At 44.6% G+C, this 26,454-nt stretch overlaps 1 protein-coding gene across 1 annotated transcript in view; it reads right to left on the reverse strand.

Moving 5' to 3' along the window:
• Positions 1-13,047, reverse strand: part of OSBPL5 (oxysterol binding protein like 5) — a 179,705-nt gene extending 166,658 nt beyond the window's left edge. Inside the window, exon 1 of the mRNA XM_065682813.1 lies at positions 12,925-13,047. Within this exon, the coding sequence (XP_065538885.1) occupies positions 12,925-12,939 (15 nt within the window). The 5' untranslated portion in view covers positions 12,940-13,047. The remainder of the gene's footprint in view (positions 1-12,924) is intronic.
• Between the last annotated feature and the right edge of the window lie 13,407 nt (positions 13,048-26,454).

Below are 26,454 nucleotides of genomic sequence, written 5' to 3' on the forward strand. Positions count from 1 at the left end.
TGAAACATGGTGAAACCTTTTCTAGGGAATCTCCTCCAGACCGTTCAGTGGATTTTGGCTCCATATCAAAGTCCCCTAATTTACATAAATCCTGATCTTATTGAAATCCGTGCTTGGCCATGCTCAAGTCTGCTAATATTGAGGATTTGGTGGGGTTTTTTGGCCACATTTGTCCTCAGCTCTTCAGTAGTTCTGGACCCTGAGACTTCCCTGCAGCTTTCCATGCTTAATTCTACAAGGAGATTAAATGAAATCCTTGGCAAAAAAAAAAAGATAGTTGTTTTATGCCAGAATAAATGAAGGTCATGTTAACTAGCTATGAGGAACTTACTTGTTATTAGATGTACTCGTGTGTCATAAGGATCCAGACTTAAGAGTACACATTTCAAGAGAAAATCAATAATATACTTATAATATTCATTATAACTCAATAAATTATATATAGGGTCATTTTTATGAGGCCAGAAAAGATCACTGTGGTCATAGTCTGGCTTCTTGTTTGGAACAAGACAGATGTCACTGAACTCACTCATACATATGTATTTTATATTTTAAAAAGCATACATCTTCTTGATTTAGCAATCATAAGTGGTAAAGAGTTCACAACAAGCACTGGTAAGTTGTTCCAGTGATTGATTACCCTCTTGCATGTAAAGATTATGTTTATCTGCTTATCCTCCACTCCCACCGGTGACTGCCAGACAGCAGCGCCTCTGACATGCTGTCATCTCTGATAAGACACCTCTGCAGCAGGATGCAGTGCTGGACAGAGACAGCCAGGGTAAGCAAAGGCAACCAGCTGCACAGCCTCCAGATAATGCTCCCTACCTAGCTGAATTAGTCTCGTCGCAAGCAGGCTAACTTAGCCCAGATTTGGGGCTGAGCTAAGGCAGCTATGCTGCGTTTGGTACCCAGAAAAAGCCCCAGGGAAGCAGTTCAGATGTTCCTACATGGCATCCTCTCCTGCTGCTGATATCCACTGGTTGCAGTCAGGCAGCATGGGAAAGGAGCTCCTGCTGGCACGTAGGTAGGAGGCAGGATGGAGAGCTCCTTCCCTAACTGCAGGCTTTGGTGAAAAGACTCCAAAACCAGCTGTGTCTGACTTCCCTCGTGGTGCTTCTGCTCACCTCTTTCCAGTGCCCAAAGAAACTCCCTTCTCCCCCTCCTCTTACATTCATTGCACAGAGATGTGACCACATAGAAACCCATAGAGCTTGCTTCCTGTGACCACCTCCAGCCAAGCCAGACAGCCCTGGTCCAACAACTGTCTTCTCTTTCGTGCTGCCTCTGCCCCACGTGTCATATGCTGTCAATGTCAGCAGTGCTTTTGCTGCTTCCTTCCAGGTCACTGCCCTGGATCTAAAAGCACATTCCCCCCACCTCCAAAGCCTTGACACAGTCGAGAATTTAAAAGTCACTGTTAGTATTCACTGCTGGCAGCCTGACAACAAAGCAGGCAAATTCTTCCTGCTCCCATTTCCTGCCATGTGCATGTGTATGTAGTAACAATAAGAGCTCAGGTACCTTCCCCATCACCATTCAAGAATGTTAGAGCAGCCACTGGAAAAAACCTTTTCCATTTCTGCTGCTCACTGAAGGTCTGCTGCCTGCTCATCCTCAGTGCTGCCCAAATAGATCCCTTTAATGAAGCAAATCAACTCCAGATAGTTACTGGAGGAGTAAAATAAGAGACAGGTTTGGTTAGGTCACAGTCTGATTGCTTCCCTGAATCTACTTAGACCAATCAAAACTCCTAATGAAGTCTATTTCAGATTGTAATAGCAGATGTCTTTCCAGCCAAGCATTTTTAGATTAATATTTCTCTGCAGAGCCTTTAATGGGAAGAACCTGTTCAGGGTCTGAACAGCCACTGCACAACTCTTGTGTTGACCTCGCTGATCTTTATGCATGGAAAAGCAGCCAACCTTTATTTCCCTCTCCATTCCAGAGATTTTTTTGGTTGTGGTCCAGCTGACAGAGGCTGGGCCATGGTCCCATGGGACTCCCCCTGAAGATGCAAAACCCCGTCTCTAGTCTTTTAAAGCCTGGCAACACCCATATAAATCTTATTGTGCATCCAGCCATCGCCAGGACAGAGATGTCTTTTCCAGAGGAAGCTGGTAAACTTGGCAAACTGCATCCTGCTGCACCATGACGGGCAAGGGACAAACAAATAGCTGGCTGGCAGAGCAAGTAGCATCAAAGCAGAAAGCTGCAACACACTCTGCCAATGATTTTTTGATGGAGCACACAGGGCCAAGTTGGATAGGCTTGCCTCTGCCTTCCACTGCAGGCTGGCAAACTCTCACGCCTCCAGATTGGTCATATATTCTCAGCAATTGGCCTTCAATCAGACTTTCCCCCTCATTTTCTTGGGCCAGTGCTCTAACATTTGAGCAGCAACGCTTCCTCTCCGAGATGGGAATGGCTGCTAAGTTACATAGAGTTACTCTTGAAGATCTGCTATTTAAAGCTAGGGAAATGAGAAAAAAATACAGGATTTTTACATATATTGTCAGACAAAAAGTGTTTTTTGTTTCTTATGGGGAGGCAATGCTACATCATTTCCATTATGAAGCCTTATTTTATTCTCCTAAAATTTTGTGCAAGAAACCTGGATAAAGTTCCAAATTGTTTGATTCTCTGCTGCAGGAAAATGGTAACTAACTTCTCTATGAGCACCATGTATTTACTTACAGTTGAATGAAGCTTGAATGACACTTGTCTTTGCAAGTCATCAACAAATGTCACTGCTATCTGCCCATGGGGCTGGATACCCGCTGGGTGGTGAACTCAGCTGGCTTCAGCAGCACCCCACCAATGGTGGCAGGCAAAATTCTGCCCTGAAGTCTGAGGTTGCTTTTCTCAAAGGTTGGTGTTTCCACTGCTTCTATTTTGAGGGTGTCCTCTAGCAAGCATAGATCATGTCAGAGGTAACTGGTCAAAATGACCTTAAAGGTGTCCTCAGGAGTTTCTTTTCTTTAAGTGAAGTGGCCCTGAAAATGACTTATTAAATTGGCACCACTTCAGCAAATTTTTTGCAGCAAAATTTGGGGATTTCAGTTTCCCCTGTGGGCTTCTTTCGGATTTCTGCTTTGTGCCCAAGGAGGAGGAGACAGACGGAAAAAAAATAAAACAGAAAAATAGCAGTGGATTGAAGATTTGTGAGCAGGATTTGTGAGCATCCTGCTAATGAAGCAGTGGAAACAAGCAATTTTTAATGGGATTTGTCTTCATCACATAGAATCTTAAGTCTTGGTTATTAAGAAATTCCGGGGGGGGGGGGGGGGGGGTACTGTTTTAAGAAGTTTTTATTTGTTCAGAAGACAATTCTGCCTTCAGTTGCCAACCTATCTTATATTTGATTAGAGGGATCACTATGTTACAGACTATGTTTGTTTTGCTGGCCACACTAACGATGTCTCTGCAGAGTTGCTTTGTTGAAGACAAATGTAAGCTACACAAAAGGGACCATGCTCCTTGCTAGCTACCATAGCCAGACCTGCATCTCCTTCTTTCTAAACACTGCAGACATGTTGTCCTGCCAGCAGAAGTAATCAAGCCTAGAAACATCCTGTGCATTGCTGCACCACCACTTTATCTTCCCACAGATCTCTAATAGATCTTGTATCTCCACATATCTCTCCTTCAGTGTTTCCTCTCACTCCTTCCTGTATCTACCAACAGCTGGTGGCTTTAGAGGATCATGAACACTTGGTGAGTCCAAGCATACTCGTGCTAATTCAGACATTCAGCCATCCCATCCATGCTATAGCCTTCCCCTCAGCACAGACACTTGTCCTTATTTGTTTACCTTTCAGAAGTGTACCCCTCTGCTGAATTTTGCTGAAAACTTAATACTACATGGGCAAAAGAATCAAAGAATAGCTGAGGTTAGAAGGAACCTATGGAGGTCATGCAGAGCCCCAGTCTGTACCCTGCCATAGTCCTAGAAGAAGCTGGCAGGTCCCTGCAGCCGTGGACAAAGGAAGCTCCACACCATCCACCTTCTGTGTACCTTGTTGTGATCCTACAAGCAGCTTGGAGGGTCCCTGCAGCCATGAGCAAAGAGAGCTCTACATCATCCACCTTTTTCTGTATGAAACTTCCTAAAATTTTCTGATTCAGGAACCCATTGGCTGGTTTGTGCTGTCTTTTCTAGGAAACCTTTGGGGGCTTTTCCTTTTGCATGAGGATTGCATAAGCCTCAACTTCTTAGGAAACCAGGCTAAAAAAGATTCAAAGCATATTAAGTGTCATATCTAAGATTAGAGTCTGCACACAGGGATATGTAAACCAAATGTGTGCTATAAAGGAAACAGCAGAGCCTTCATCAGTGTAATTGAACCCAAATGGCTCCTTGCAAGCTTGTAAGAATTTCTTTCACATCTAAGATTCAAACCTTTGATGGGCTTTCTAGGATGCAGGAATGAACAAATCTTAGGTTTAGCATCAGAAGAGACAAACCCTGAGCACAGCAGAAAAGCTGAAGGCCTTGCTTTGATTTATAGACACCATATGTCACACCCTATAATAATTAATTTCATGAACAGGGCTGAGATCAGTGTGTCCTCGCTAAAAACATGGCAGGAAAACCCTCAAGTGAAACAGCAAAAACTGCTCTCATTACATGTGTGCCACACCCAGACTGAAAATACTTTGACACCATGCTGGCAGGACTGCTAATGTCTCAAGAGCAGCTGAACCACTTGCTGTGCTAGCAAAATGAGCTGTCTTACAAGATAGAAAAAATGCAATGTACTGTGAAGTTGCATGTGAGGACGTATGCTTTTAAGGGTAAGGAACACACTGCAAGGCAGCCAGCTGACCTACATTTACAGCTGAAGACGTAAAGCTGACCCACAGGGAGTTCTGTCTAACCTACAAACACAGAAGGAGTGCTAGTCAAACGGACCATGTCTTTTAAAATTATAACTGAGCAGGAGCAGCAGCATGGGGCCAGGCTTTTCCTGCTGCCATATGTAAGAAGGAAACTAGTTCAATATAGCATGATGAGCCGTGGCTGGCAGGGAAGTACATCTCAGAGCAACTTCTGCCTCATTATGCTGTGCTGCAGGGAGGAAACCATGCTCTTGCTATGTGAAGGCAAAGCAAGTGAGCAGTTAAGTGAGATGGCAGCATGGATTGAGCTAGACAAATCAGGTCCTGGGCCCTGTCACAGGCTGTAAGGCTGCAGTACAGTCAGTACTGCTGTGCTTTCACTGCTACCAAACCCGTGATATCAAAGCTCATACTCAGTCACAAACACAGCACGTTGTGAGCATAGATAACCTTCAAAAAACAAGGGGATAACCAGTGCACTGTGGGGTTGCTAGGCCATAAAGAGAGAAAAGGAGAAGACAGAGGCAGAACCTTCCCCAGGTGCAGTGATGATAATTGCATCAGCATAAGGAGAGAATCACACACACACCTGGGACCAGATTTTTAACATCCCACCAAACAAAGTAGCTCTGTTGAGATCAGTGCAGTGCTGCTTCACACTATATGTGGATCTCCCTGCTGGCATAAATCAGCCTTTAGAAAAACAGGCTCCCAGTTAATTTGCTGAATCCTGCCCCAAATACATTGACTTTTCTTGACAGAGCCTTTCCTGTCCCTCTGTGGAGCTGCATGGTCATATAACAGCTAAAGAGCACATGACCTCTTTTCTACTGCTACAGCGGAAAAGAAAAGATGCAAATGAAAACCTGAAAGTTGCTGCAGAACAAAATTACGTAGCCTACACCTGCCTATTAAAGACAAAATGGAAGTGTTCATTAAGCCACCTTGCCTATAGTTGCACTACATCACACCAACATTTCCTCTCTGACAAGCATGAGCAACAGTGCCATACTTGGAAATTTTTTGAGACAAAACTAGAGCAAGGAAAATAGCTCTGCTGAGCACAGTGAAGTACTCAAATAACCACAATAGGAAAGGACCATTAACAAAGTCTGGACAGAAAGTAATCTCCTGGATTACTCAGTGTTTTCTCCCTGTTAATTTTCTTTCTCAGAAACCTAACCGTCTTTTATCAAAACTTCACACAGATGAGACTTCTTCTAGAAACAGCTGGTGCATTTCTGCAGTGCTGGGGAAAGGCTGAAACGCAGCCACTGCACCAATGTAAATACCTGATGCAGAGGCAAAAGCCTCCTAGAAGCCAGTACAGCTTCACTGCAGTATGAAGTAGGAACTAACTGCTGAGACAGGCACGTGGCTTACCTGCAACTCAGAGCTTGTGCTGGTGTAAGTTGCAGTGTGTGTCTATATATATCACAGACTTGATTGGGTCACGTGTGTGACCTTTGCTGTCATGCAGAAATCACCATTCACACGGGGCTTCATGGCATTTCTGTGATACTCTGATGAAAAGTGCGATGCCTATTTATTGAGGCCGACATAGAACAAACTTGAAAATAAATCCATCATGTTTTCATGTATCATTGTCCTTCCACTGACATAGAGTCTCGTACCACGAAAGTGGGGTAAGAAGTTGGCTAAATGTTTCTTTTTTTATATGAAAATTCAATGACCACCATATCAAATAAGGGCAAGAGGAATGGGGTTTAGTTTGTAGCCCAGGCAGGAACATGTAATACAAAAACCTGACCTACTGTGATAGAACTGTTAGAGGAAATTCCTGTTTCTGCTGTAGATTCCAGAAGAAGAAAAAAATCATTCCAGTAGTCACTGTTCCTTTCCTGAGGCAAGTGCATTTTCCCCAGTGCTTAGTTTCATATGGAATCGTTTATACTACAAAGGTTAAGGTGTTTACCTATTATTGTCCCTGATAATCTTACCAGTTCAGCAAGTCACTTCCAAATTTTGCTCTTCACAGAGCAAAACATTTCAGCAAGTCCATGATCAGCAGTGCTTTGTGGCCAAAGTTAGGCACTTTTTACTTCTGGTAAATAAACTGTTTTCTAATCATTCAAGTAAGATGAACTAGAAAAACATTTCAGAACTTATTACAGGATTCAACAGCATAAGCCCCTATCTAAACCACTTGTTAAAGTTAGAGAGCCAGTATTTTTAAAGCTATTTTTGACAACTTTAAACATTTTACCCTGATCTTGAGCTACAGCAACTACAAGAAGCTGAGGAGATGACAGATCATTCAACACAGTCCTAAACCAGCATGTCAGACATCATTTTTGTTAGGGGCCATCTCCTCTAAGAACAGGGGTACCGAGCAGTGCATATTCTACATTACATGTTCCCTAAAACCTGCACCAGTCATCTGGATTTATGGATTTATGATTTATTTTATTTTTTGCATCAAAAGGAGCGTGACCAACAGGTCGAAGGAGGTGATCCTGCCCCTCTACTCTGCTCTTGTGAGACCTCACCTGGAATATTGTGTGCAGTTCTGGTTGTCCTCAACATAAAAAGGACATGGAACTGTTGGAACAAGTCCAGAGGAGGGCCACGAGGACGATCAGGGGACTGGAGCACCTCCCGTATGAAGACAGGCTGAGAAAGTTGGGGCTTTTCAGCCTGGAGAAAAGAAGGCTGCATGGAGACCTCATAGCAGCCTTCCAGTACCTGAAGGGGGCCTATAGGGATGCTGGGGAGGGACTCTTTGTCAGGTACTGTAGTGACAGGACAAGGGGTAATGGGTTAAAACTTAAACAGGGGAAGTTTAAATTGGATAGGAGGAGGAAATTCTTTCCTGTTAGGGTGGTGAGACACTGGAATGGGTTGCCCAGGGAGGTTGTGAGTGCTCCATCCCTGGGGGTGTTCAAGGCCAGGTTGGATGAAGCCTTGTGTTCGATGGTTTAGTGAGAGGTGTCCCTGTCCATGGCAGGGGGGTTGGAACTAGATGATCTTGAGGTCCTTTCCAACCCTAACTATTCTATGATTCTATGATTCTATAAACATTGCAGAGCTCTCTAAAGGGAAATCAAAAAAGAAGCATATAATCCCTCTGTAGTCTAGCCTGAAAATTATAGCATGCAACATCAGATAGAACATTTTCCTCAAAAATCCTTCCTAGAAAGTCAGCTGAAAGGAGAAATCAGGGATGTTAGGGAAGCATTTTATATATTAGCACTAGAGTGTTGGCTGAAGGTTTGCAACACTCTTGTTTTCACAGCATTTTAAGTGCCTTGAAGCAGTAACTTAAATTATTACACAATCTTTTAAAGGTTATTTTCCCCCCACTTTGGTTACACACTTGGAGAATGATTTTTTAAACTTTGTGCCTTGTCCATGTGAGAGCTTATTTTAGCCTAGATTCCCACAGTTTGTCACATTTTAATGATCTCTTCATCAAAGGAGCCATGCCCATCTGGACACACTTAGCCAGCCACATTTCATCACACATATGAAAAAATACATGGTATGGAAATGCACCATCTGCTTTGGGTTTTAAGCTATCATGTTGTACCCATCATTTGCAAAAGGTTAAGGGGACCTAAATCTTTACTTATATGGGGCAATAGGTGAGTCTGTGCAGTTTGGTCATTTGCTACCGTCAGACCAGAAGGTCACACTTCTCGGGGGGGACCTGACAGTGTTGCAGCAGGTTATGAGTGGTCATAGGTTGCTATCTTATTGAGGAAGCTTTCCCAAAGTGAGACCAATAGGCTTTCCTCCTCTCATCCCTGTTTCTTTCACGCATCTCTTTGCCCCTGGAAGGATCACATAAAAACTGCGAGGGAGGAAACTTCTTGTGTTCAGAAAACAAAAGCATACATACATACGTGCTTTGTAAACACATCAGAGTACATGAAAGATACGAGTCTTTTTCTGTTAGAAACACCCCAGGAAGGTCCCAGACACTGGTTGCCCACTCAGATCAAAGTGGCTGCAAGAACTACACTGTACAGGAGGACACGAGCTGCCCTGGAGAGATCCTGTCATCACTCACCGATCTGTTGTGACAGTGGGTGTGGAAAGCAGGAGGACTAGGTGTCACCTAGCTCCTGTTTTCTCCCCAACAGCAATGCTCTGAAAATAATAATGAGCGAACTTCAACAAGCTTTGCTTTCCAGAATGGTATTTCCATGGAGATACTCCTGAATGTCTCCAGCTGGCGTCCCGACTAAGATTTCAGTTTTGTTTCTAAAAGGTAATGATAAATACTACGATTAAAAGCAAAGAGGTTGTCTTTATTCCCAAGTGTGTGTGGGGGGGAAATAGATTTTTAGTGGGTTTTGTGATGCATATTTCTCACACATAGAGAAATCTTAATTTTGCTTTGCTTTGCTTTCTAAATAAAGCCCCCTCCTCTGGTTAGTTTCTATCTATCCCTGTATGCCAGGCAGCCCGGAGTCTGGATTGTGCTCCATGGAAAAGCCATCCTCCAACATTCTGTGAAAGAACGAAATTTTCTAGTGGGAAAAAAACCTTCCTGGTTTTACCCACTTTGATTTGGAATGTGAAGAAGTCACCAATTCTGCTGCTGAGATGCACACGACATGCACCAAGCCTTCAGACCAGAAAACTCTGAGTTATCTAAGGTACCTTTTTCTGGTAGTGTCCATTTTCTTACTCAAGACAATTTTCTACTCAGAAAGCCCAGATTAAATGGGTTTGTGTTCTGTAGTCCCTGAAAATAACAGCCTTACTGTTGCAGTAGCTGCAGAGCATGTGATCAAAGGATGCCATATGGGCCATTTATTAACAATGAAAAATGGGTGCACCATTTGTTGGGCTGTAATTAAAACTGAAGAACAGTCTTCCAGTTTTCACTCCCATTGCTGATCCAACTATTTGTATCACACATCATAAACAGTTTCTTGCCTTATTCTTAATCCCAGCAAGAATTCACAGCACATCAGGTTTACAAATGGATATTGGTAGTAAATATTTCATATTATGGCTCAGTAATATGCTGATATATATGAAACCACATTGCCTACCAGCTTCCTACCTACATACATGTTAATAGGATTATTTGTGTACATATATACAGAAAGATAAATCCACAACCAAACTAACACAAAACCAACCAAGATAAAAATAAAACCACTGCAGTCAGTTTAGGCATCATTCTGGATTTCAAGTGCTTTAAACTATTACTGTAATTTGCAAGTCCACATTTTAAAGTAACATAATGTAAAAGCATTGCACAAAAGATATTCTAAACTGTCAAAGTACAAATTAATGTATTTCCATTTTCTTCACTCACATCTCAATTTAAAAACTAAACATATTCAAATAAATGGTTGGGGTTTTTTAAAGTCTGAGAACCATGGTTTTCTCTGAGATCCATTTCTACAGAATTGCCAAATATAACCATTCACAAAGATCACAAGCTTTATGGTATTTTTAGTTGCCTCCTTGTCTGAGATTTTTCCACTTTTCTCCATCTTCCCCCCTCAAGGCAAAAGGGCTGGAAATGCCCCTATCTTTTATCCACTCCAAAGAAAATGAGAGATCAGGATCCTGGCACATTTACTGGGCTGGGGGAGGCAATGGGGTGCAGAGGACAACACCAGATGACTGACAGCAGAACAGCAAAAACCTGCAATGCTGTTTTGAAACTGGCTGCAGCTGTGGCCCTCACAGTACTACAAGTTGCAGGGCAGGCCAGGAAAGGGTGACACATCTGATGTGAATAGTCCTCCTCCCACCTTGCTTCCCAGGGACTGCTCACAGACGCCACCAGCACAGCACAGGCACAAGGAACACTCCTTGGGTACCCATTCCACAGGTGCCTGGAGTGAGGCCACCCCTACCTTTGGTTTGACAGTGACAGAAGTCACCAGCATTTTAATTGCTGTGACATCTAGAGTGATAGCAAATGCTCCAAAAATAAATAAGCAGCCTGTATTTAGCTTTTGCATGATTGCTGATTTGCAGAAACACACCAGCAGTTTAGCAGTAACGGTATCAAAGAGCTCTCTGGAGAATCAAGAGGACCATGCATTTCCCTCTAAGTTGCATCAAACTTAGTGGTAAAGCTCCATTTCTACCATGGGTTGCTTTCAAATGTTTCTCATTTAAACCTAAAGCTAGCAGAATTCACATCTTCATACAGTTTCCTTCTCTTTCCTTGTTAGTATCGCTACAGCAGTCACAGATTGCAACTTCACAGATACATGCCTGACACTAATAAAAAAAAATTTTCCAGGACGTTGAACACCTACCAAGTTGGCATATCATAGTGTGTTTTGCACGTGTTATATCATAACCTGAAAGAAGCCCTAATTGAAATTCCACAACAGAATTCCAGGAAATCACAAACACACCCATAAATCTAGATAATTCTGTTCTGCAGATACTGCCTCACCTTCCATATAATGGCAGTGCCAATGATTTCTAGAAAAGATGTTTGAAATCCAGTGAGATTGAATGTTGACTTCCATGGCTCCCCTAGAAGCCTCAGCCAGCAAGATCAGGAGCAGGAGTAGTGCAGAAACACCAGAGTAAGCAAAAAAAGTAGTTTAGACTATTTACAGGACCAGCAAAATGAATGCTTAGAAGACACAGCACCAAAGTTTGTCAGTGCTACCTGGCGCACTTGCACCAAAGTCATACTAAAACACATTTCCTTCATCATTTCTCAGTAAGCTAAGGTCCTATTTCACTCTCGTAACTGCAGGCAGTAACAGAGCCACACAACTTATACGCTGCCATTCCACTTGTCATGGGAGCCAGTTCAACAAGGTCACTTCCTTCTGCAGCTGAAATACAGCAAAGAATTGCACCAAGTGAGTCCACACCTCCTCCGCACTTGGACATAATGGGGAAACTCTTCCTCATAACTGCAGCTGCAAATCAATTCCAGCCAAGGCAAATCACGAAGCTACTCAGGCTCTCCCTCAGTCCTCAGGAAGAAGAATTAAGAAAAGCAACACTACCAGCAACAGAGTTGTGCTAAGCACAGCCCAGAGTATGGAAAGTTCTAGTTCAGGAAATGTTTGGGTACTGTATATAGTTTCATTAATCTTCAATATTTTGTCTGTCTTAGCCCTGAGGATGCTCTATGCTCTCTGCACTATGCTCAGCAAGGATCTGAAAACACTTTTTCTGCTTGCAGAAAACACAGACATCCTACTTTCTCCCCCACCTCTCCTAATAAAGAACAATGAAACGTTAGAAAGTTATTTTGAACAAGTGCAGCGATAGCAGGTTGTTTCCCAAAGCTGCCCAGAAGTCACAGTTTCCAAGTCCACTCTGGCTGTTAGGGGCACTGCAGGTCAATACAGTGAAACTTGAAGTATTTGGTATCACTTTCGAAGCAGCAGGTATGCTGTGCTCTCAGGATTAGCTGCATCCTTAAATATTATAGAGCTGCTGCAGTCTAGAAAGCTGCATTCCATCTATCTGTTCTAGTGCTGTGGGTCAACCATCAATTCCTTAGGTAGCAATAGTTTGGGAGGCTTTTCCAGAAATGTTCATCTGGGGAGCTGTTTGCAACCGATGTAGGTGCAATGCAGTATCCTGCCCCTTTGAGCACCACACACTTTGAGGGCTACATTAAAAACATTGTTTTCCTTAGCTCTGCCCTATTTTTGCTCTGTGGCAAAGCACAACTTGGCCATAGCACCAAACTTCACAGAAGTTACCCTTAAAAAACAAAAGGCAATTAGCAATTTTTAGAAGACTCAAGTAAAAGCAGCTCTGCTATTTTGAGTTTGCACGAGCGAAAGAATAAAGCCAAAGAAAACATTTTAGTATCAACACCCTGCAGCTGTATTTTGTTCTCTCATGCAAAAGGCTTAAATCAATGTCTTGCAGCATACAAAAGAATCAGAGGAGCAGACAAATGCAGTGTTTCAACTTAGATCATTGCAACAGTTAACTGAGCGTTTTGTCACAGCAAGCAATTTACCAAGTACATTTTCACATTATTAAGCAGTAAACGAGACACAGTCCACAGCAGCTGCACATTTAATTGTGTCACCAATTATATTATAAAGCACTTTATGCATTTATATGTTGTATATGGACCTATCTTTATACACTTACCGTGCAGCAAGGCATGGGTGTTACGTTGGTCTCAAAACGATTGCTTTACAGCCCCAGGCAGAGCAACCTTCCTTTCACTCTCATCTCGGGCAAGTCAGTGTTTCTGGAAGGTGGCCAGGCAAGATCAGATTCATCAGCCAATAAAATTGTCTGAAGCTGCTGTTCCACAGGAGACCGTTCCTCCGGCTGCAGACTGAGGAGCAGCCAATAAAGATGAAAATCAGCATCAGAGTGCAGGCGAGCATTTTGCCCCAGACTAAGGGTCTGCTCTCAAAAATCCAGCTTCCTCCTGCCTGTGCTGCTGCTATACACAGTCATCCTGCATGAAACCAACTTGCACTTGACTTGCCCAGCTAAAATAGGTGCACAGCTGTTCTGAACACTGACAAGGGTAAAGAAATCAGTCAAGCAGGTGCCTCATGTGCTGGGAAGCAATATAGCAACATCCAGAGCCATGAATTCACAGTGCTAGTGAAGGCACCACATCAGACCTAGCTTTGTAGGGGCAGTGAGAATTACTGCTCAAACAACCTAGCATTCACTTGAGGACAGAGATGCTGTTTGTGCAGGCAGTGTGGAGACCACTGAAATCTTACCTCTATTTTTCTGTCTTCCACAGCGGGACCTGCTGCAGTGGCAGGATGAAGCCATCCTGTCCTCAGAACTACGTGTTTGTCCTGGACTTCATTGCCCTTCAGAGGAGCCCTTGGTTTCACCCTGCCAGTCCTACGGCAGCAGCAAGATATCCCAGCATGCAATTACTTTGCAAAGGTGGCAGTCGGAGCTGTCTGACATCAGGGGGCATCCAGGAAACCTTAGGTCTTGTCTTTACTAGGAAAAACAAAGAAATCAGTCTCAGTATGTGTCAGCCAACCTTCAGTAAATCCTAAAGATTCTGCATGTTAGCAGGTCAGGAAAGGCCTGACAGGTCATCGCTTCTAAGTTAACAAGAAAGACCAGGCCTATGAGTCACCAGTCTGAAAATGTGTATTTTGACAGCAGCTGACCCGTTTTGCTATGAAATCCTGATAGAGATGAGGTTTTTCTCCTCACGCCGTCTTACTCCCTGGCTGGCATTCACCTCTCCTTTGAGGTAAGAACTATTTGAATTTGTGCCCACAGAAGTTTTGCTCCAAGGTGCTTCATCTGCAAAGCTGACTCACCACCCCATCTGAGGGCACTCCAGGATAAAGCCCACATTTCCAGCAACATTTGTTTGTCTCCTGACACAGTGAAAAGCAAACACCATCTGATCTTCACCAGCAATGTCACATACACTCACCTGCATGTATTAGAGGACAAAGTTGTCTGTAGTGCAGATGTCTCCTTAAAAAGTTAAGACTTTGCAAAAAGCTACACCACACCCTGAAATGGAGGGCTTCTTAATAAAAGAAGTGTTATACTAGAATAGGGTCAGCAAGACTGTCACCAGCAATAACCACTTTTCCGTTTCACGTGCCATTGCCTTAAATCTCCTGTTTTGATATGGCTGTGTTTCCCTTTTCCCTTACTTATGCAAAACAGCACTACCTCTGATCTCTTCACAGGCTGACACCAGAGCCCTTTGGAGGACCACAGGCCAAACATCTTACCCCTAGAGCTCTCAGGCTGTGTTACACTGGAGGAGCTGGAAAAGAGGCTCCTGAAGAGCCCTGGTGTGCTAAAATCAGGCAGCACAGAGGAACAGCCTCTGTTGAATTCAACAGCCTGGACTTTGCTCTCTCAGGAAGCTGCATGTGCAAGTATTTACATGATCTGGGTTTTCTTTTGATGTAAATTGGCATAGACCCACACCAGTTCACACAGGCTGAGGATCTTCCAGCTGGGGATCTGCTATCTTTGGAAAACTTGGGGTTTCATTTGAAGCTACTGTACACTGCCATACTGCCCATTCAATGGCAATTCACCACCCTTAAGGCAACTACATGCTGGGTGCTCCCTCAAAGGGGGCCTTGGTGCTAGGGGAGGAGGCTTGTTGAGTATTAGCTTAGTAAAATAGTGTCTTGGCTGCAGAGAGGAGCTGGACACGTACTGGAAACAGCTATCTTCAGGAAATGAAGGGAAACATGACAAGCAAGTGAGGAGCCCCCCATACCTTTGGGAGTAGGAGAGCACAAAGCTTGCAGCAGGCCAGGGCCCACACCAACGGCATGAGAAAGAGAGGGATGCAAAGCAGGCTACCATAGCAGCCAGCCTCCAGGACCTTCTTCGTTTTCATACAGCTGATAAAAGAAAACTCGGTCAGCCAGGCAGCTGTGCTGGTATCCCATCCCACTGGCAAGCATTGAGTTGATTTAGTCTGTCAGTTGTGCACATTGCCCTAGAAACCTGGTAAACACCTACATTTTCTCCTCCTGTGTATTTGGAGTGTGGTCAAACTGCGCAGAGAGCTATTGACACAGGTTTTGGTTTATTATTCATCATAAACTTTAGTTTCAGTGTTTAAATGCAGTAATGGAGAGCGATTTTTAAGCTGCTTTTAACACATATTTGAGGTGGTTTTGGCTCTAATCAATTTGGAACAGGGCAGGGAGTTCAGAAATTTTCCTTTTCTCTCTCACATCCCTGTGTCCCACTTTACGTTTAAAGTGGTAAGGCCCATCTAGATTAAGGCACCGGGAGGAGAAGGGAGACAAAGCAAAAAACCCAGCTGAATTAAAGACAGCTGACTGGGCATTTCATCATCACTGTCGTGTGCTCAAAGCTCTTCAGAAACCATAACATGAGTGGCCATGCAAATCAGTGAGTCATTGCAACAACTGAAGGGGGAAAACCTTACCAAAACCAAAAAGACAAGAAAGCAGCAAAATTCTGCGCACCTGCTGAACCTTCTCACTGAGGAGTTTCCATAACATGCTTGTGCTTTGCCTGGCCATAGCACATTCTTATTCTCTTTAGTGCAGTCACCCTTAGGATGGCTTTGGGAAGTAGGACATTACTTCTGGGAAAGTTACATCACTTTCTTTCTACCAGGAGAGTCCAGTGGCATGTAGGAAGCCCACGACACCATAAGGATCTAAAGCACATCTTTGTGGCTATGGCTAAGGCTGTTAAAACTGCATTGGACTTCTCTGTAATGCAAGATCAAAAGCTGCTTCCCTCTTGCCCGTCTCTTCCAGCACTTGAATACGCAGGTGCTTCTGCATGTCCTCAGAGAGGAGGTTGTGCAGTCTTTGCCTTTTAATGGCATTCTTCTGGTTTTGCGTATTTTATGGGCTCAACATTTGTGTGGGTTTTTTAATATTTATACTTTTTTTTTTTTTTCATCTAGATGACCTCAGTATTTCAAGAGAACATACTGCATTTTGGGGAACAGCTGTACTATACTCAACCTTTCACACCTACTTTGTGCACAAGTGACAGCAGGACAGTGTCACTTCCCATGGTTTTACCATTTCTAGCAAGGAATGATGAAAGACCATGATTACGAAAATATAGTAAAACAGTCAGAAGAACTTGGACGAAATTTTCTCTTGGCCCAAGTCTAAGCAGTGACTGCTTGAGGGAACTGTTCTGTCAGCTCCAGAAACATGGAGAAATCCCAGTGCAATCAATTCACAATTCTACTCCACGTGCAGCCCATGTTGAATAAAAGGGATGAAGCCAGCTGGGGTTCTGTGTGTGTCAGAATAGCTGTACCAGCTATCTGTAGTGAACACCTTCTGTGCATAGTGTCCTGAGGTCTGTCATGACAAATACCTACCTTATTCAGTAACACAGGAAAGGAGACCTGAAGTGATCCATAGTGGGGGAGAAAGAAGTCATGTTGCTCAAAACTCACTTTGATTCAAATGAAGCAACTTTGCAAGTCTAATAGCGCAGCTTTTGGCCTTTAGTGTTATTTACAGGAAAACTGAACTTGAACAGACCTGCCAGGTTTGCTTAAGAAAAGGGACTGGGGTTTTATTTACATACACACACACGCACTCTTAAATCAGTTTGACACTGCAGCATAGAGTCGATGCCTTCTGGTTGGCAGCCTCATTACTGTCTGTAATGAATGTAACATCTTAAGATAAAAATAATTCATGCTGTAACAGCAAATACAGTTTGAAAGGAAGACAGCTGGGGAAACCGGGATCAGGAAAGGCTAGAGTGAGTCAACACGAGCCTCTCTGTTTCCATGGGATTACGGGCATTACCCTACCTGCCTTCACAGCAGCCCAACTGCACGGCCCAAATGACTGGGTCAGCTTTTAGCACGGGAAACGTCGCATCAGCTTCGCAAAGAGGAAAGTCCAGTACTAAGCAAGGAGGGGATCTCCCAGGTGTGCTGGACCAGGGCCCAGCAGGAGCCGAATTACTTTCCAGCCCAATTGCGGATCTCTGTCCCACTCTGGGCAGAACCCCGAATGGCGAGGGGGAGGGATCTGTATAAGTAAATGACAAACCTTAGCAAACAGCTGTTCTGGCATAAACACCTTGTCACACCCCATCTTATGCTTGTTGAAACAAACTTTACCCTTGCTTCCTCTGCTGCGCTTGTACTAATTTATCATGCCTTATGTATGTTGCTCCATCTCAGTGTTCAATTATTCATGAATCCCTCCATCCTTGTCCCATTTCCCCTTCCACTTGCATGAGGATCAATCAGCACAATTCATCAACTCAAGCCCTTCACCACCGGCATCTCTCAGGGGTGTGAGCCTGCAGCGTGGCTCAGCGCTGGGCTCTGCTAATGTCTGCCACAGAAACCAAAATCCTGCCTTCACTGACCGGTTTGCTCCAGACCTTGGGAAGGCGTCAGGGCACTGTGTGAGACCAGGAGGCTGATGCATGGCAATGTTAGGCTCCTGCGGGCTCCCTAACATCCCCCCTGTGCCTCAGGGCTGGGTGACAGCCACAGGGCTGTGCCTGTCCTGCCCCCAGCAATAGACTGGCTGTGATGGCTAGGTCAGACAAGGAGCCGTGTGTCGTGGCAAGGAGAAGGCCTGCACTGGGTGCTGGTGCCCGAGTGCTGGCAGCCAGGGAGCTGCGGGGCAGCTGCTGTGAGGAGAGGGGCCAGCCGGTTCCAGCCGGTTCCTCAGCAGCCCCACCACAGGCAACCCCAGACCGACGGCCAAGGTGGCGATGCCAAAAGTGCTCCAGAACGGGCACGGCCTGCACAGGCAGCGAGCAGAGAGGGAGGAGCGTGAGGAACAGCTCTGCCGGCAGCCAGGTGCAGCGGGACGAGGGGCAGGGGCAGCTTGGCTGCCAGAGCAGGGGTCCCCCATCCTGCCACCCAGGAAGGCGTGAGGAGGAGCGAGGGTGCGTCATGGCTGGACACAGGCCCGGTCACCATCACCATCACCCTGCACTGCCTTGGGCACAGCAGCTGGGATCCCCCATCCTGCCACTCGGGAAGGTGTGAGGAGGAGCGAGGGTGGAGAGGGACCGTCATGGCTGGACACAGCTCCGGTCACCATCACCCTGCACTGCCCCCGGCACAGGGGCTGGGAATGAAGGAGCAAAGTTGAGCATGGGGTGAAAGCTGGTGGGGGTGTGTATTTCGATTTGTCTTTGCTTCTTGCTATGCAAACCTACTTTAATTTCCCCAAGCCTAGTCCGTTTTGCCCGGGATGGTGACTGGAAGGCTGTCTGACTGTCTTCATTTTTGCCCACCAGCTTTTTTTCTTCTCTTCTTCCCATCCTGTTGGGCTGGGGGTGAAAACAGCTGGGTGGGGGCCTCCAGGCAGCTGAGGTTAAGCCACTGCATATTATTATGTATTAAACTTGTTCTTTTCTCTCCTGTTAACTTTATGGCTCTCTTTCCACTATTCTTCTTTAGGCTTGTTTTGCATGTTTTTGTGGGCAACATGGACAGTTTCCCGGTGTGTTTTGCTCGCTCCAGTGCACTCGGGTTTCTCCACATCTCTGTATCTCAAGGTACATACCCGCAGGGTGGCAGGTACATCCTTGCTTCCACAGTAGGACCACCTGTGGGCTTAGTCCACTGTTTTCAGGACACTCTCATATATAAATCCATGGAATAAAATATTATGTACAGCACAGTGGCTTTTTCTGTGGGCCAGTATCTTAAAAGCTGTTCTCAACTACCAGTGCCACAGGACTCTTGCTTAAACTCACAAATCTCTCAACAGGATCATTCATGGGACATGAAGCCTTTCTTAGAAGAAAAACTCTGATGCCAGCCTGGTCTACTGCTGCATAGAAGACATATAAATCTGTTGTCACCACTGTTTTGCTGGCCCAGCGCCCTCACCTGCACTGTACTGCAACTTCAGTTAGCACAGAACACCTCAGTCAGTGTCACCGGTGAGTGCATCAAGTATAATGTGCTTTTTTTAACTTTAAAGGCTTCTCCTCCAGCTTGCACAATATTACTCAGCTGATCTCCTAATTTCCTACATGCAAAAATCGAGCTCTTTGTTCTGAAGGCACATGGCTTTCATCTGGTGCCAAAGGGGAATCCATCTAGCTGCCGTGACTTCCGCCCTTTGAAATGAGTCGTCCCCACTCCCATTAGCAAGCAGCAGGCCTGTGGCCGCATGCAGCATACCTGCCTGGTTTTGGTTTACGGTTTAGCAGTGGGGCAGGAGCGATTCAAGGCAGCAGACATACTCACGCTGCTCACAGTCCCCAACTTGCAACTGAAACAATCAGCTTCCAGAGCATAGGGATTTGCTCAGGTATAGCAAGACCCTGATTACGGTGAAGTTACTTAGTTGGCATTTCATTTAAATGTATGACTTATTTTGGGTTTTCCCATGCATTGCAGTCCTATTGTACTTTCTTGTGTTGTGGCTCTGCTTGGCGTAGAGGGCCCGGGGCTGCTCTTAGGGACTGGTCCACGACAGGGAGACAGAGCCGTGCCAGCAACTTTGCCGGGCTGGCAAGGCACTACAGTGAAACGCTGCTCTATTCACTGTGACTTCTTGGGCTGGCCCCTCAGCTCCTTTTGCATAGCAAGAACTAGATCAAAGAGCCAGGCACATCCTCGGATGACTGATACACCTCAAACATATCTTTGCCCACCCACATTCTTTAGCACTGGCAAGACCCTTCAGCTTGGCCACCCTCACACCTGCTGCCTGTGACTTTATGCAGTTCTGATACTCACCTTATGTTTCAGTTACATTGTTGAGGTTATTTATTGCTGTAATTAGTCAGTCATATGTGAATACCCCATATGTGAATACTGAGCCATCCTGACTAATACTGACACTTCAAAGGACTTGTGTCAGATTTGTCACCAAGAATTAAACTGTCTCCACCCAAGCAGACTGTGCTTTTGATCAAGAATATGCAGTTTGTGCCCAACTGTGGGCCAAGGAAAGCCATGATTTAATCACAGTGCTGGCAGATATCCTAGAGAGCAGGGGAAGCTCACTTTGTTATGCTCAGCAGCTCCTGCCTTTCAATCATGGGAAATCATATTTTAACTATTAGCATGTAAGAACTTTCCTTACATGCCAGCAAAGTTAAAAGACTACTGTCAGCTTGGAGCATGATGTCTTCCCTGTGGAGGCTGATGAGAGGCTCCACTCTAATCTCACCCTGCTGTTTGCCTGCTGGTTTCTAGTACAGTCTCAGCTTATTAAGATGTTATATTTGCTGCAATGGAACTATTTAACTATGTGGAACTGCTTTATTTCCCCCCCTCTTGATGGTGTGAAACAAGAAGAGGCACCACAGCCTCACTTCTACAAATATTTGCAGCGTACACCTGCAGTGAAACACGCAGGTTTTCCCCACTGCAGCCCCTCAGCTCCAGCACAGCGAGAGTGCGCTCTGCTTCCCCCAGCCCATGGGACAGTCAGTCAGCCCCACAGTGCAGCTGCGGATGAAGATCTCAGTTCATTTTGCCAATCCTTTTTGTGGTATTTCTGAGGTAATTTTGTGCCTTTGTTAATAATACCAACATTTGCTGTCCAAGCTTTGAATTGCCCACACACAAACCCCTCTGATTTTATTCCCACTCCATCCATTTTGCTGAAAGGAACTATGAACTTTGAACATTTTGAAGAACATCCTTCAACTGTCTCCTAAAAATCTCCTATCTAAGAAGTCCAGGAAGTGGTAGACAATTACAAATGCTGCTTTTAAGGGTAACCATTGTCATCATGCTGCGTCTTCTGCCTCACTCAGCCGCTGGTTGTATCTATTTCCTGCTTTTGGTCATATCAGTGAATACAAATTCTCATCAGAGAAATGGTCCTTCCCTCCTCAGCAACTCTCTCCCCAGCCCAGAGAGTAGCCACCTTGACTCCTCCAGCACCATCCTGCATTTTCCAAAATAAGCTAAACAGCAAAGTCCTTGAAAGTTGAAATGTTCACTCAGCGAAAGCCCAAACCCAGGAAAAATTGCGGAGTGCAGAGAAAGCAGCCTCTGCAGCCTGTGGTGTGGGTGATTGTGTTTTCACATAGATTCTGGGTCTACCTAGGAAAAGCTCTTACAACATATTGATCACTTTATATAATAAATTGGTCTGAGGTACTGCAGGAAAGCAGGGCCCTTCTCTGGGTCTTCCTCTGAGCACAATGAGGAACAGCTGAGTGAACTGGGGAAGTTGCTCAGCCTGAAGAAGTGAAGGCTCAGGGGGACCTTACCACTTTCTATAGCTACCTGAAAGGAGGTTGCAGCGGGGTGGGGGTCAGTCTCTTCTCCCAGGTTACAAGCGAAAGGACAAGAGGAAACAGCCTCAAGCTGAGCCAGGGGAGGTTTAGATTGGGTATTAGGAACAATTTGTTGACTGAGAGGGTGGTCAGGCTTTGGAACAGGCTGCCCAGGGCAGTGGTGGAATCACTGTCCCCGGGAGAGTTAAAAAACCGTGTACATGAGGCCCTCAGTGACATGGGTTAGTGGTGGTCATGGCAGTCCTGGGGTAATGGTTGGGTTTGATGACCTTAAAGGTCTTTTCCAACCTAGCTGATTCCATTCTATTTTGTTTAAAGAAAAAGATAATCAGTTTGCCTGAGGCAACCCTCTGGGTATGACTGCATTCCCTCTCTCATCTGCCTTGCAAGGGTAAGGGAACAGACATCAGGTCACATTCACGTGTTAAAATTGGTGCTTTCTAGGGAGTTCTTACTATTTCAGTCCTCTTGACTACAGAAGACATTTTAGAGAAACAAAAATGGAATATACTTTTAAATCCTGATTGAAACAGTCAACGTTCATCTTCAAATTGCTTTAAGAAAATATCTAAATGGTGAAAAAACAAAATGGAAAGAAATGCCAGAAACGACCAAGAAAGATTTTTTTCAGGTACTATGGAACTGTTAGTCTTTGTTTGGTGCATTGTTTAAAGGCAATGCTTTCCAAAACCCCTAAAAAGCTCATTTTCAATATACCAAGTGGCAAAATCAAGTGACTTAGCAGAAATAACATGGCTGGTGCTAATGTGCTAGCAGTGAGTCTGACAAACGAATATGCTGATGGTCTCACTGCAGCTAACACTATGAAATTTATTTTGCTGGAATCTAGTAATTTTTTGAGATCATCATGCAGAGGAAAAACAATTCAATACCCTTAGACATGGTTTATTATTAAATTAAAATGGTTTTAAGGGGTTGATTGATTGTTATTGGTCAGGATTTTCTCAGTATTTCAGTGGCTGGCCTCCAGAGCCCAGCTTTCCTCCAGCATACGCTTGCCCGGCCTGGCCTGGCCTGTCACCCTCAGCACTGGGAGCATTGCTCAGGCCAGAAGCAGCAGCTGAGAGCAGTTCAGCCTGGCCCAACCTTTCTCAGAGCAGGTCTTCCACAGGACTGGTGCTGAGAGATGAGCATGGGAAGTTTGGCTGTGAAGTGTCATTTCTAGTTCTGATTTATTCATCACTCAAAGACAGAAGGGCTTGTAAGCAGCTGAGTAGTTGTAGATACATCTTCCAATAGATTAGAGTATTCGCTGAAGCTTTCTCCCACACCCATCTCCATTGTAGCTGTGCTTGTTCAAAAATCTGTCGCTAGAGCTTTGCATTGAAATCTCGCTGTATTTCAGGCTGGAGATGGAAGATGCCAAAGTAACTCAGCAGATGTTGCTGGATGCTTTTAAAGGTGAATTTAAAACCTCCCCAAGGACCTATGTAGAAAAAGGCACAGAAGAAGCATGGTTAGTGTTAGACACACACATATAAACAGATCCATTAACCAAATTAGCCTTTTAACTGTTATTCATTTTGAGCAGTATGAGCGAGCGTGTTGCTGTTTACCATATTTATTGATGAATCTGTACTGTGTTCAGCACTCCTATAAATCTGATACTGCTGGGAACAGCTGTGGAGCAGACTGGTAAGCTGGGAAACGAGCACACAGCCAGTAATGCTGAATAACCAGCTCCAGGCTGGTCTCAGCCAGAGCCCTCGCACCTTGGACTACACGCACCATCAGAAAATGTCTAGACATCAGCAACACTCAGGCATAAAAGCACTTCACAAGAAAGCAAAGGATCACCTGGCATTACCAGGCTGCTGCTGAACATAAGAGCTTCTGCTTCTGAAAAGTCATCTGATCAGGTGCACAGCACTCTACAGCTGCAGCAGACAGCCTTTCACAGGCACAGCAGCCTGGGCTGATCCATTGACATAGGCCAGAGCCAGAGGGGACATCAGGCAGAGCTGAGAAAACAGGCTTTGCACCAATAGCATAGGGAAAGGGTAGGGGAAACAGCAGACAGAATGGAGAGAGGTTACTGTGCTCTGGTGTTATGGTTTAAGCCCTGCCGGCAACAAGAACCACGCAGACGTTCGCTCAACTCCTCACCCCCTTCCTCCCCCCGCTCCCGGAGGGATGGGGAGGAGAATCGAAAGAATGTAACTCCCACAGGTTGAGATAAGAACAGTCCAGTAACTAAGGTATAACACAAACTACTACTGCTACCACCAATAATAACAATGATAAAGGAAATAACAAGGGAAGAGAATACAACCGCTCACCCCCTGCCAAGCGATACCCAGCCCAACCCCAGCAGTGCTCTAGCCCTTCTGGGTAACTGCCCCCCCAGTTTACATAGCGGGCATGACGTGCCGTGGTATGGAATACCTCTTTGGCTAGTTTGGGTCAGGTGCCCTGTCTCTGCTTCTTCCCGGCTTCCTCTCCTCCCTGGCAGAGCATGAGACTCACAAAGTCCTTGGTCAGAGTAAACATTACTGAGCAGCAACTAAAAACATCGGTGTTATCAGCCCTGTTCCCAGGTTGAAAGTCAAAAACCAGCTACTAAGAAGGAGAAAAATGACTGCTACTGCCTAACCCAGGACTTCTGGGAAGGAAATTAAAAAGTGAGCAGGCTGGCAGGAAAAGCTTTCCCAGGAATAAACAATGGTATCATGTGCCATCTGGAGGTGTAAAGCAGAAACAAGCATGCTGTATTTCTTTTCTGGAGAGACAGCAGTCATCTCTTGGGTACATACATACCTTTATCAAGGATAACATTAGATCAGCCTTTATCACAGACCCCAATTGCTTTCCAACAAGACATTCCCAGCACAGGAATCACCACAGCACAAAACTGCCGGACTAAAAAAACAAGGCAAACAAGTGTCCAAAAATCTCTCAGAGGATACACATCTTCTTAACCATCCTGCCCTGCCCTGAAACCAGAGCAAAGACATGGCATGGCGTGTGAAGAGCGCTCTGTCCACAAATACACTAGCATTATATCCAGAACATTGTTCCAAACAATCTGTTTTTTTCCTGCTCCCACTGGAAGATGGTGAAGTCAATCCCTTCTCACCACAGAGTTTTTTCCAAAACCACAGTAGTTAACGTGGAAGATCACAAGATTTTAGTGTCAGCACCCCGTGATGAACTGGAGAGCTGCTGAGTGCCAGTATCAACCCCCAGGCATGTGGTCCTCCTTGGGAGCAAGGCAGACAGCAACCAGGAATGGAAAACAAGGATTTTAGCAGAAACTGGCTTAACTGAGGTAATCTGATATGCACCTACAGTCAGGTAACCTGCAATCAAGAAGCCAGCTGTAACATTACGATGATACTTCTGCACCCCCTTCTATCAATGCCTCCTAACAACAGAACATCTCCTTCAAGGGACGAAATAGTCCTCTCTTTTTTTTCCTGGAAGTAAACGAGTCCTAGAAACACTGGTATTTCTCCAAGGCTATTTTAGTGAGTGGAAATCTTTTCATTGACTTTGGACGAAGGTATTGTTCCTTCAACTGGCACAAAGCTCTTCACTTAGAGAAACCACCTCGACAATAAATTAACACCCTCGAAGGGAGCCCCAGTGATGGTAATGCACATCTGCATCAAGTGCCACCCCAGGGGATAGAAGCCCACTTTGATTACTCATTATAAAGCCTTTCTACATGAAATAGGTATTTTGGCAAATTAATTTTATTTAAAAGGACCTGAAAAGAAAACCCTGAGAAAGGAAAAACAAGACAGAGAGTACTTTAGGGTGATGCATTTTAATTGTTATTTTTATATCTTTAAAAACAAATCAAACCATTAAAAACATTATAGACATGTGCTGAAATTTCCTGTACAACAAATATGAAAACAATAAAATTTGTACATCATTTCAAGATATTTGACAGTCACTTATTTGAAAAACATCAACATTTCCCTTCTTAAGCAGGCCCCAAATGGGAAAGAGAGAAGAACAGAAACACAGGAAATGTAGTTGCCACACAGTAAGGCTTTCAGCCTGGAAAGTGGGTAGCTTTAGATAAACAACAGTGAGAGAAAGCAGTGACCAAAGAGACAGACCTCAGCAGTTATAATACAGAGAACATCAGAAAGCAGGCAAAAAAGTATTTGCAGGAATTCAAGTCACCTTGACCAAGAGAGATCCACAAGGCAGTAGTAAAGCATTATCTGTAATCCTCCTGCTGAGACATCCTATGAGGCACATCCTGCTTATTCATATCAACACTATGGCCACCTTTGTGATTACAACATTTTAAACCTTACCAACTTTTTCCTCCCATACCTGGGATCAGCAGGTCATTTACATCTAACTTCAGTCTCTTCTCACAATGAGTCAGTGTTGGGAAAACATACATATACAGTTGTATTAAAAATGGATACTCATTAGATGATGATCCAAGTGAGAATCTGGTGCCTGCTTCCAACATCAAAACAATGAGACAGATACATTTGTTTTCTGTAAGAGAATCTGGGCAGTGGTTGTGGCAGAAACGCACACCATTCTAGCTAGTTTTCTGATGTCCTACTGTAATATAATGCGAACACATAATCTAGCATAGGAGATTCATCTCCCTCTCTTTCATGCTATACACAAAGGCCTTCTGAAGCAAGAGAGTATTTGCCACCCTAAGGCAGCAACTTCTTGGCCAAACTGGATTAATGAATACTGGCTCTGTGCTCTGCACAGATGTGCAGTAACTGAAAGATTGAGAGGAAAAAAAAAATAAGGGGCAGACTTTCCTCCCTCCCAGTTCCTTTGGAATGCTTCTGTTTGGTCCAAGTGGTTTATCTTTGTTATCTGAGAGCAGCTTAAGAAGAATGCCAGGTGAGAGATCCACTATGTGGACTGCCAGCTTGGATGGAGTTGGGCAGGATCATTAACCTTGTGGTTTTGTTGGGGTTTTGGTTGGTTGGTTGTTCG

Source organism: Lathamus discolor, chromosome 6 (assembly GCF_037157495.1).
Source record: "Lathamus discolor isolate bLatDis1 chromosome 6, bLatDis1.hap1, whole genome shotgun sequence".
Taxonomy (NCBI): domain Eukaryota; kingdom Metazoa; phylum Chordata; class Aves; order Psittaciformes; family Psittacidae; genus Lathamus; species Lathamus discolor.